The sequence below is a fragment of the Lithobates pipiens genome, unplaced genomic scaffold (genome assembly GCF_037356315.1).
Source record: "Lithobates pipiens isolate NorthernLeopardFrog02 unplaced genomic scaffold, aLitPip1_a1.2 Scaffold_18, whole genome shotgun sequence".
Lineage (NCBI taxonomy): Eukaryota > Metazoa > Chordata > Amphibia > Anura > Ranidae > Lithobates > Lithobates pipiens.
The window spans coordinates 164,649,810-164,662,331 of record NW_027507758.1 but is presented as its reverse complement, the minus strand read 5'-3'; the positions used below and the strand labels follow the sequence as shown (position 1 = coordinate 164,662,331).

General features: G+C 46.8%; 1 protein-coding gene across 3 annotated transcripts in view; it reads left to right on the top strand.

Moving 5' to 3' along the window:
- The window catches only part of STXBP5 (syntaxin binding protein 5), a 641,864-nt gene that overhangs the window by 562,795 nt on the left and 66,547 nt on the right, over nucleotides 1-12,522 (top strand). For all 3 annotated transcript variants that reach the window (XM_077486344.1, XM_077486342.1, XM_077486345.1), the window contains one exon: nucleotides 3,743-3,793. In XM_077486344.1, coding sequence (XP_077342470.1) covers nucleotides 3,743-3,793 — 51 coding nt within the window. The remainder of the gene's footprint in view (nucleotides 1-3,742; nucleotides 3,794-12,522) is intronic.

Here is a 12,522-nt window from a genome sequence, read left to right as displayed (position 1 = left end):
TAGCATGTTTTAAACCTCACATACCCCAAGTATTGTTTTGCTTGTGTAGAAGTGGCAGCTTAGTGAAGATGTCACTAAATTTATATCAAAGGAGAGAGGTCTAGGGTTGAATTTAGTTTGCTTGAAACTTACATGCAAGAAACTGACTTTAAAGCTGAACTCCAGGCAGATCAGAAGGGCACAAATAAGGCAGCGCTGTTTTAATTAACACCTGATTATGCATATTTTGTAACCTAAGCAGTGGAGTACCTTTATTTGATTTTGTATCAGTCGCTAACAATCCTCTGCACAGTGGAGCTCAAATTGGAAGAGTGAGGAGAGCATAAGGAGCCAATCGGTTATGCTGTATTACTCATGTGCAAACAGTGGGAAAAAGTTGAGTGATCCCGAAAAGCTCATTAGTCTGTTGCTTCTCCTTTCATTGCCTAACACAGATTGGAGAAGGAACAAAACATGTAAGTCTTAACTACAGAGGAAAGGAATCAATTTGCATGACCTACCTGACAGAGCTGTACTGTGTTGCAGAGCTATGTAAATATCAGGAATGGATAGACATAGATTTGTGGCAGATAAAATCGTTGGTTCCCATATATGCATTTCATCTGTGTGTCTGTTTGATTTGAGTTTAGCTTTAGGAAAATATACACCAAAGTCCACTACAAGCTCTTTGTTAAAAATATAGCTTTATTAAAAAAATATTGCTTAAAATTGTATAGTGTTTGTGTGTGTGTGTAGCCATCACCAAAATCAGCATTTGGATGACACGTTATTGGTGCCTAGCAAATGTCCCAATATTGTTTTTGCCCAGAGTTCAGCTCTAAATGCAGTAGTGTTGTAGCGTAAGCTCATTTAAAAACTTGGACTAATCTAGTTCAGATATCAACTGAACAATATCGGTTTAAGGACTGCTGTTGTAGTCGACTAAATTGTGTAAATAAACACCCATACTTTGCACCATACATCTCCCAGGTTTGAATATTAAAGTTTGATCTGCCAAACATTTTTTATCAATATATGAAGAAGTCCAACACATTGAGCATGGATTTGAGTGACAATTTTCATGAGTGGGGATACAGAATTTGTACGTTTTGTTGGGTACAGCATTAGAACATGCAGTTGCTATACTAGATTGTGGGAAGTGTTTTTATTTATTTTTTCTCTTCATATTAAGGAAACATTTACTCTGAACCTGGTGGAATAGAGAAATATGAAATCACTAAAATGCCTTTGAGATGGAATGTGGATTATCTCTCTTCTGAGTTCTTTAAAGTGGTTGTAAACCCTTACAAACCACTTTGACCTACAGGTAAGCCTAGATTAAGGCTTACCTGTAGGTCCAAGAAATATCTCCCAAACCTATACAGTTTAGGAGATATTTGCCCGAAGACGGGCACCGCTGTCTACGGCGCATGCGCCGTAGACAGCGGCGCGCAGGCGCACTGAGCGTGGCATCCTCGATAACGAAGATGCCACGCGTCTCGGTGACTTCGCTGGCTCCTGTGTCAGGTAAGCGACACATAATGGGCTACTATGCAATGCATAGTAGTCCATTATGCTTTGCCTTTGCATGGAATGAAAGAGGAAGTAAACTCATCAGGGTTTACTTCCTCTTTAATAACCTGTGCAATATTGACTTTCTATTTGATAAGGGTCAATCTGGGTGTAATCTCATGTATCCAGTTGTGGAGTTGTTGGTTGAAGGTAACATGGGAGATTAACTTTTCTGCTCATGCCTTCAGATGGATACCTATTGAATATAATAAAATTGTGGAACTAGAGTTTGGAATAGTTGTTTTTGACATAATTCGATAAGAATGTTTGTTGATTAGTATATGCATATTCGTTTTTGTATTCAAATACAGGGATTATGATTAGTGCTAAGCATGGGTGTCTTAACAGGGAGAGAGTTTTTTTTTTTCATATTTACTCGTTGTAGAAATATAAAACACTCTTTTGGACGAGAGGTTTAAACGTAAAATGGTTCTAAAGGCGAAAGGTTTTTTCTCTTAATACATTAAGAGAAAAATATACATTAGGATAAAAAGACCTGTGTGCAGCAGCCCCCCAGGCCCCCTAGAACTTACCTGAGACCCATTGCGATTCAGTGATGTGCACGAGAGGCTCGGCTCTCCAAGGACTCTCCCTCATTAGCAGAGACCGCGGCGGATGCCGTTGGATCTCGCTGTTGTCAATCACAGCCAGTGAGCCAATGAGGAGAGAGAGCCAAATGGAGCCATGGCTCTATATGTGAATGGATGCACAGAACAGCGGCTCAGGGGAGAGGTCTGAGGGCAGAAGAGGGAGGGCCCAGGAGCAGCAACAGGGGACATGAGAACAGAAGAATCGGGGGCTGTTCTGTGTTTTTTATTTTTATTTTTTAACAAAGCCTTTAATATCACTTTAATGCAGAACCCTGTGCCTGCATGTGTGAACTGCTTATTTTGTCTAGGGGTGAACACAGAGCCTATACTCTCCTAATTCCTCGATCCTCCAGATAACAGCGCTCCCCCACATCCAGCGATGGATTGTTGTTACTATCATATCCAGAGCCTGTTATATAAGCATGACGGTGTCAGGAACAGTCCACCCCGCTAGACCGCAGGAGGCCAGGAGCAGCAGGGACTGGTCTTGCGCTGGGAGGATGAGTGGATTAGGTGAGTATATCTTGGCTTTCCAATCCCCTATACAAACTAGCAGTTATTCAATGCAGTTCGGCACAACCCCACCGTACGGGAAAGAAAAAATTATTTTTTAACAGTATTATCACTTTTAAGTGATACAGCTGTTGTGCTTAGAATACTCACGTTTGAGGTAAGAAAGTGTACTACAATACTAGTAAAATTCTAGTAAAACCCCAACAAGAGATGCAGTGATTAAAAGGAAGTTCTAACCTGACATTTGAGGACTATTCTTTCAAGGGTATAATCCCAAATTTCTATAGAAAGCAAAAATATTTCAAGATATTTTCACTAGGAAATTTTATTGGGTTATTTACTTTATTTATTTTTTTACTAGAGCAATGAGGATTCGCACACTGTACATGCATCTTACTTACCACTTTTGACTGTCTATAATTGTGTTGGATGGGGTGATGGGAAGTACTTAGTTACACAGGGGCTGCTATCTTCCAGCTGTTCATGACCAGTGAATATGTGAGTACAGTATAGAAACTATCATTTTTGGTCCCTGGCACCAAAGACTTTGAATCACACAGGTAAGTAGAGCTTATCTGTTCCAAGTGCTGTTATTCCGAACTATTGCTCTCTTGACTGTACAATGCAGACTGCACACTGGCTGCGTGTAAGCAACAAAATGTTATGCTGGCCTGGGCCTGTCTTGACAAAGCTCAAGCACAGGGATGGAAAAGACAGGTAAGAGGTTATGTTTGCAGTGGTTCATAGTATCCCTTGATATATTATTAAAACAAATGTGTATTAGCAGTAGTTATCTTCTAATAACAGGATGCTGTCAAGTTATCAACAATGTTAAGTGTTAAGAATCAGGAAAATTAATTGAAAATGCAAATGTCAAGTTCTACACTAGCGTGCACATTTCAGGTTTTCCTGAGTAGTATGATCCATAGTAGTTTTATAAACTTTATAAACTACTATTATTTTTTCAGTTATTTTACACACATTTTATTCCTGAAGCCAAACTTCAAGGCAAGCCATCAGATATTCCTGCTACCGCGGAATTCTGCTTTAATTTTAATTTTAAGACCATCTTTTTTTCTCTCTTCCAGCAAAGATGTCAAGGAAGTTAAGCCTACCTACAGAGTTAAAGCCTGAACTAGGTAAAGCCAAGTATTTCATTACTAAATAGTCATAATTGCCTAGTTATGTGTTCTAGTAACTTACATATTCATGTTGCAGATGTATATCTTCTAGAAAATGCGTTCATTCATTTCATCACCATCGTATGCACTCAAGACTGATGGCTTCCATTGTTAAACTCTTGTGTGCTAAGCACCTGTGAATAGTGACCGTGCTTTGCAGTCTTTAACAAATGGTACCTTATCTTTGCCAATATTACAGGCTTGATGCAGCTCATTGGGCAACTAGTAGAGAGCAGGCTAGAAATAAACATTTTTTTATTTAATGTTTTTTTTGTTTTGTTTTTTGTACTGCCCCTCCCTAGCTAGTTTGTCTAGACATATGTCCATGACTGCCTTTATAGTAAATACTATTTACTGGAGTGTTGCTTGATTGAAAGGACACTGGTATTCCGTTAACGCATATTTAACCCAAAAACAAAAATGCTGTATTTTGCAGTTTACTAGCCCTTAGATATGGTGACTGTATTTGTTTTCTTTTTCAGACATCTTTTTCTCCTTTTATTTTTAACTGATAAACCATCAAAAAATTGCATTACTTGTGTTTTGGCTTACTCACGACTTATCTATGTATATTTGTCAGGCTGGGCTTCAAACCTGTCTTTTCTTTTTCTCAGGAAATGGGAGGATTGGTGTTTTACAAAAGAAAGTTTGTGGGGGGTTTTTCACTCAGCTCAGGATATTGCAAGGTCACTACATTTCTGCAAATGTCAACAGAAAAAAATGTAGTTGACCACAAACGAGAGCACATGCAGCCATCATATTTATCAACTGATGAGCTTTAATATTTAAAAAATGGCAGGTGCTTTAGCATAACATTAGATCTTGCCAAAAAAAAGCAAAGAAAGATGTGATGACCTGCATTTGTTCCTAACATGTACAAAGTTGAAAGCTAAAACTATTTTAATGCCGCGTACACACGATCAAACAAGCGGGTGGAAAAGTCCGGCAAACTGAAGTCCGCCGGACAATCCCCCCGTGTGTAGCCTCCGGCATACTTTTTTGACCCGAAAGTACGGCGGACTTAGAAAGTAGTTTTGCACTCCAATCTTCCCGCCGGACTCGCATTTCGGCGGACAATCCGACCGTGTGTGTGCCAGTCCGCCGTACTTTTGAAATGAATGGACTTTTCCCGCCCGGAGAAAAGTCCGTTAATTTCGAGCGGGTCTCCAGGTAGGCGGGGCCCGCGAAGGAGACGCCGCTGGCCCCGCCACCTGGTATGGACTTAAAGGGGAACCCCAACGCCAAAAAAATTCGGCATGGGGTCCCCCCCAAGTCCACAACAGACCCTTGTCCGAGCACGCTACCCAGCCAGGAAAGGAGGGGCGAGCGAGCGCCCCCCCTGCTGAGCCGTACCAGGCCGCGTGTCCTCAACATGGGGGGTGCCTTGGGGAGGGGGGGGCCGCGCGGCCCCCCCACCCCAAAGCACCTTGTCCCCATGTTGATGAGGACAAGGGCCTCTTCCCGACAACCCTGGCCATTGGTTGTCGGGGTCTGCGGGCGAGGGGCTTATCGGAATCCGGGAGCCCCCTTTAATAAGGGGGCCCCCGGATACCGGCCCCCCACCCTATGTGAATGAGTATGGGGTACAATGTACCCCTACCCATTCACCTGTAAAATAAAGTACAAAAAAAAAACCACACACAAGATAAAATAATTTATTGCACAGCTCCGGGATCTTCCGTCTTCGGGGGTCTTCTCGCCGGACTCCTCCGCTATCTTCTTGTATCTCTTTTGCTAGCGGAGGAGCCCGGCACTCTTCTTCTTCGTCGCCGCGGCCTCTTCTTCCGACTTCGGGGGTCTTGTCCCCCTCTTCAGTTCTTCTAGCTCTTTTACAGGCAGTGGCCCCGGTCTTCTGTCGCCGCCGCCTTCCGTTCTTCTTCTGGAGATGTTGACTCGACGCTCTCTCCGGCCGCAATGCCAGGGACGCGCAGCGCGGTGACTTATATAGGGACAAGGGGCGGGGTCATCGGTTGATGTCACATGGGTTGATGTCACATGGCGACAGTCCCAGCATCCTCTGGGACTGTGACATCGTAAGGGGTGGGGGTCACCATGTGACACCAACCCATGTGACATCAACCGATGACCCCACCCCTTGTCCCTATAAAAGTCGCCGCGCAGCGTGTCCCTGGCATTGCGGCCACAGAGAGTGTCGAGTCAACATCTCCAGGAGAAGGAGAAGAAGAAGAATGGAAGGTGGCGGCGACAGAAGACCGGGCCCCCGCCTGTAAAAGAGCTAGAAGAAGGCGCGGTGGCCCGGCAGAAGAACCGAAGAGGGGGACAAGACCCCCGAAATCGGACGAAGAGGCCGTGGCGATGAAGAAGAATGCTGGGCTCCTCCGCTAGCAAAAGAGCTACAAGAAGATAGCGGAGGAGTCCGGCGAGAAGACCCCCGAAGACGGAAGACCCCCGGAGCTGTGCAATAAACTATTTTATCTTGTGTGTTGTGTTTTTTTTTGTACTTTATTTTACAGGTGAATGGGTAGGGGTACATTGTACCCCATACTCATTCACATAGGGTGGGGGGCCGGTATCCGGGGGCCCCCTTATTAAAGGGAGCTCCCGGATTCTGATAAGTCCCTCGCCCACAGACCCCGACAACCAATGGCCAGGGTTGTCGGGAAGAGGCCCTTGTCCTCATCAACATGGGGACAAGGTGCTTTGGGGTGGCGGGCCGCGCGGCCCCCCCTTCCCCAAGGCACCCCCCATGTTGAGGGCACGCGGCCTGGTATGGCTCAGGGGGCGGGGCGCGCTCGCTCGTCCCCCCTTTCCTGGCCGGCCGGGTAGCGTGCTCGGACAAGGGTCTGACGTAGACTGTGATTTTTTTCGGCGTTGGGGTTCCCCTTTAAGTCCATACCAGGTGGCGGGGCCCGCGACGTCTCCTTCTCGGGCCCCGCCTACCTGGAGACGCGCTCGAAATGAGCAGACTTTCCTCCGCGTGTGTGGGCGAGTCCGTTCATTTCAAAAGTAGGGCGGATAGTACGGCGTACTTAGTACGCCGTATTAGTCCGCTGAAAAAGTACCGTGTGTGGGCAAGTAGCCCGTTCGGGAAGTCCGACGGACAGTCTGACGGGAAGTCCGCCAGACTAAGTCCGTCGGACAGACGGCTACGTGTGTACGCGGCTTTAGAGTTTAGGCATGGAACCACCCGAAGACCTTATGCACATGGGCAGGAAAAACGGAAAATTCCTATCAAAGTACTTACCGTAATTTTCCTTTCCTGATGGACTCCATGGCAGCAACGTGTGGGTTAAGTCCCGCCTCCACTACCCTATAGGACACTACTCCCATAAATCTTTGCTCCCTGCCCATGGCCGTGTTCGATAACTAGCCTACTCCAGCCATTTTGGGAGGGAACTCCTGCTGCCATGGAGTCCATCAGGAAAGGGAAATTACGGTAAGTATTTTGATAGGAATTTTCCGTTTTCCTGACAGACTCCATGGCAGCAACGTGTGGGAAATAACTCGCCAAACACACTCGGGTGGGCAAAAATGCTGAACAAAGATTTATTTAACACTGTCCACCGACAGCACCTTTAAACCAAAATCAACAGAAGATAAACTGGCAGGTTCGACACAATAGTGAGCCATAAATGTATGAATGGATGACCAAGAGGCAGCCTTGCAGATAACCTCAGGAGACGCATGACGTGAAGCTGCCCAAGAAGTAGAGAGACTTCTCGTGGAATGTGCCGTAACCGCCTCAGGAGGAGCCAAGCCCTTCTCTTTATAAGCCCACTGGATCGCCTGAACCACCCACGTGGAGATGGATCTGACCGAAGCCCTAAGGCCTTTGCTTTTGCCATGAAAAAGAACAAAAAGATAATCTGATTGCCGGAAAGAAGCTGTCGCCTCCAGGTATCGTTTCAGAATAATTCCCATGTCGAGAGGATGAAGATCCTGACTCCCAGCAGAATTAAAGGTAGGAAGAGTAATGTCCTGATTTTTGTGGAAGACTGAGGTAACCTTTGGGTTCGAACCCAGCATTGGCACTAGGACCACTCTGTCAGGGAAGAATGTGAGGAAAGGTTCCTTTGATCCTAAAGACTGGATCTCAGAGACTCTTTTTGCTGAGGATATGGCTACCAAAAAAGATGTCATTAGGGACAATTCTTTGACTGAAAGTGTTCTGTCCAGTTGAGAGAAGAAGTCGAGAACTAAGGGTAAATCCCACTTGGGGAATCTAGGTTTCCTCTGTGGTCTAAGTCTAATTGCTCCTTTAAAAAATTGCTGAACCAAAGGATGTTTAGCCCAAGATACTCCAAAAAAGGGCGAAATTGCCGAGACTTGCACACGAAGAGCGCTGACAGATAGGGGAATGTCTAGTCCGGACTGTAAAAAACTCAAAACATCCTGAACTGTCAAATTACCATTGGAGCAAGACCTGGAAGATAAGTGATTTGTGAATCTAGACCAAATCCTCTCATACACCTGGTTGGTACTTTTCCTTCTTGCACTCATGAGAGTAGGGATGGCCTCCTTTGGACAACCCAGAGCCTCTAACCTTCCCCTCTCAAAAACCAGACCCTCAGACATAGATGGGCCGGGCAGGGATGGAGCTTCGAGCCCTGGGATAGAAGATCGGGTCTGAGAGGTAAGGGAATCGGATCTCTGACACTGAGGAGCATTAGAAGCGGAAACCATGGCCTGTTGGGCCAATAAGGTATTACAGCTATCACCTCTACTGCTTCTGATTTGAGTCTCCGCAGGAACTGTAGAATAATAGGAGTTGGAGGAAAGGCGTAAGCTTTGTTGAACCACCATCGATCCGTCAGAGCATCCACTCCGTAGGCCTGAGGATCCCGAAACCTGGAATAGTACCTTGCCAGTTTCTTGTTGCAAGGGGAGGCAAATAGGTCGACCTCTGGGAAGAACCACAATGTTAGAATCCACCTGAAAACTTCTTCGTGAAGGGACCATTCGTTGTTGTCCAGACTGACTCGAGACAGAAAGTCCGCCTGGACGTTCTGCGTTCCTGGACATGATTGGCTCTACCTCCTGAAGAAGGGACAGACTCCGAGTACCTCCTTGTCTCCTTATATATGCCACTGCTGTTGTGTTGTCTAGTCTGAGTAGGACGAGGTTCCTGAGACCAGATGACGAAAGGCCAGGAGCGCCTGGAAGGCTGCCCTCAATTCTAGAATATTCGACACCGTCCTCCTGGAAGGGAAGTCCCAGGTGCCTTGTGCTACTTCCGCCAGACAGTGGGCGCCCCAGCCCCTGTTGCTGGCATCCGAAGTTATTGTTACCCATGAGATGGGGAGAATGGAATGACAATTGAATAGGTTCTCCTTCTGAAGCCACCAGGGCAGAGAGATTCTCATTGAAGATGTGATCCAGATAGGTTGAGTCTTGTCACCTAGCCATTGGTGAAGAAAACCTTTTTGGAATGGTCTCATCTTCCATTGGGCCCACTTCACCATTGGAATCGTGGCCACCATGGTGCCAATAATTCTCAGGCACTGAAGAGCCGGAAGATGGGAGGCTGAGAGGGCCGGACGAATTCTGTCCCGAATTACCACTACTTTCTCTTCGGGTAATGAGATGGTACCCTTCACTGTGTTGAAGAGTGCGCCTAGGAATACAAGAGACTGGGAAGGAATTAACTGACTCTTTTCTAGATTCAGGATCCAACCGAATTCTTGAAGAGTGGAGATGACCTGCTCCTTGTGCAATAACAGACGGTCTCTGTCCTGGGCTAGCAGCAGAAGATCGTCCAAATATGAAGACGAATTCCCTTGGTTCTCAATAGAGCCACTACGGCCAACAACACTTTTGAAAACACTCGGGGGGACGTTGAAAGTCCGAACGGGAGACATACGAACTGGAGATGTAGTTTTCCTACTGAAAATCGCAGAAACTGCTGAAAATCTTCTGCCACAGGGACATGAAAGTACGCGTCCTTTAGGTCTATTGAAATCATCCAGTCGCCTGACTGGACTGACTGTTGTATTGTTGACAAGGTTTCCATCTTGAATCTTTCCTTTCTGATAAAATGATTCAGATGTGTAAGGTCTATGACTGGTCTCCAAGAACCGTTTTTCTTTTGGACCATAAAAAGAGGAGAATAAATTCCTCTCCCTCGTTGATCGTCTGGCACGGGTATGGCAGCGCCTTGAGCCAATAAAGATTTCACGTAGGCCAACAAGATCTGCCTTTTTTCTTCTGAGGCTGGAAGGGAGGTGGGAACAAACTTTAGTCTTGGGGACCTGCTGAAGGTCCAAGAATGGCCTGAAGAGACCGTTCTGACGGTCCAGAAGTCCTTGATTGAGGCCGCCCAGACATGCCGAAAATGTAGAAGACGAGCCCCCACCTGGCCTATCTGAGCGGGCCCAATCTCAAAAAGATTTGGTTGGTTCCCTCTCTCCTGTCGCTCTGCTCTTGGCGGATTTCTTGAAGGATGACTGCCTTGATTTCCATGATCTGGAATATTCCCGACCCGGTCTATAGCTACGGGCCTCCCTGGCCTGCTCTTGATACTGTTTTTTAGGAAAAAATCTCTTCTGGCTTTTTAGACGTCTGTCCTGAGGAAGAAACCCCGATTTACCACCAGTGGCCCGGGTTATGGCGTTATCCAATTTATTCCCAAAAAGGGAAGAACCCTTGAAAGGGATACGGCACCACACCTGTTTAGATGCTGGATCAGCCAGCCAGGGACGGAGCCAGAGGGCCCGTTTTGCGGTTACAGCCGAAAGCATAACCCGGGACACTAGGCGGATGATGTCAATCGAAGCCTCCCCGAGAAAAGCCGAAGCAAGCCGTAACTCCTGGATAGGAGAGTTTTTAGCGACTTCCTCCGAAATGTTTCTGAGGGTATCATCCACACCGTCCGTCCAGACTTCCATGGCTTTGGACATTGCCGCTAAAGCCAATGCTGGCTTGCATGCCATACCGGCAGTGAGGTAGACTCTCTTTAAATCGGAATCAATCCGCCTATCTAAGGCATCCTTGAATGAGACTGTATCCTCCAAAGGAAGAGTCACATGTTTTACCAGTCTTATCACCGCTGCATCCACGAGAGGAGCTGATTCCAGATACTTGACCTCATCCTCCTTAAAGGGATATAACCTTAGGACTTTTGAGAGCATACTATTCTTTTTCTCCACTTTACTCCATTCATCCGTGATGACCTCACCAAGTTCAGACAGGAATGGAAAGTTAAGACGCTCCCTTTTAAGTTGCTTAAAATACTTCCTTTGCTTGGAAGGATTAGCCACCTCATCTTCCCAGTTCAAAGCCTCTCTGATGGCCTTCACCAAGGGGGAAAGTAAGGCAAAATCAAACCCCACACAGGGACTATCTTCCTCAGATTCACTGTCTGAAGCAGCAGCTGAATGATGGCTGGTTAAAGAGGATTCCCAGAGCTCTTGAGCATGCGACTCCCTGACTGGTGACTGAGGTGATTCTGACTGAGGCACAGGGGTCTGACTGGCCCCGATCCCCTTGAGGGACTCCTTCACCACTTTTTCCACAAGGGATCTTAGTTGCTGGTCCGTACCCCCTCTCTCACTAGAGGCTTTGGAAAAGCAGAGGTCACACAGGGATTTTCCAATAGGAACTTGTGATCTGCATCCCCAGCAAGTGTTAATAACTGAGTGGCTGGAATGAGCCCTGGAGGAGCGAGATCGATCCTCGCTACGGCGCCCAGATCTTGAGGGTGAGCCGTGATGCTTAGACTTAGAATATGAGTGCCGGTGGTAAGACTTAGAAGAATCGCTTCCTCTGTGCGTTGAGCTGCGTTGCTGTTCTGATCTAGATGGGCTAAGACAGAGATAGAAGAGACATACAGATAAGGAAAGATAACACCCTGACTAATACCGGACCCCTCCCCCCCCTTACTTCCCCCCCAGACAGTACCTATTATGAGAGGGCTGGCCACATACAGGCGGAGGTGAGTCCATATCTTCCATAAATGCTGCAAAGACATATAAGTAAGGCTGAGGATGCCATACACACACCACATGCCCACCCCCTTCTTCCCAGAAGGCCACCTACCTCCACAGCAGAAAACCTGGACAAGGGGAAGTCACGAAATAACCTGCAAGCATTCCCAAAGCTTGCAGGCTATTTCCTATGTTTAAATAAGGCGCCTTAATGACGTCATCACCGCGTCCCGTGCACCGCTACTGCGCATGCGCGAATAGCGTCACTTTGCCGCTATCGCGCATGCGCGAACCAAGCCTCGATCCTGTGTCGTACTCGTGCATGCGCAGAACGAACGTATCAACGAAAACCAGGAAGTGAGCGGCGGCTGGAACGCAGGCTAATCCGACCGCAATGTCTATACCCATATACCTAGACACAGAAAAAACAAACGGAAAAAGAAGGGGAAAAGGCAAGGAACCAACACAAACTGCTACCATGAAAAAGAGGAACAATCTTACCGCTCCCACACGATCGTCTCCAGGCCGAAGGTAAACACAATACATACCGGACTTCTTAGAGCACAATAGGTCACCTGCTATTTAGCTGGGCTATCCGACCGAATGCGCAGCCTGCCTGCCAGTGGCTAGGCTCCTGGCTTTCCTCCAGCGCTTATATCCAAATGCCCACTCCATACCCCGCTAGTAGCTAGGGCTTAACGGAGATATGCGACAATTCCATCCACAGTCGCTTTTCGGCCAAACCAACAACGGAATCATGTGGGCGCAATCTTCAGGTAGAAAGACCGTAATGGGTCCTACGGA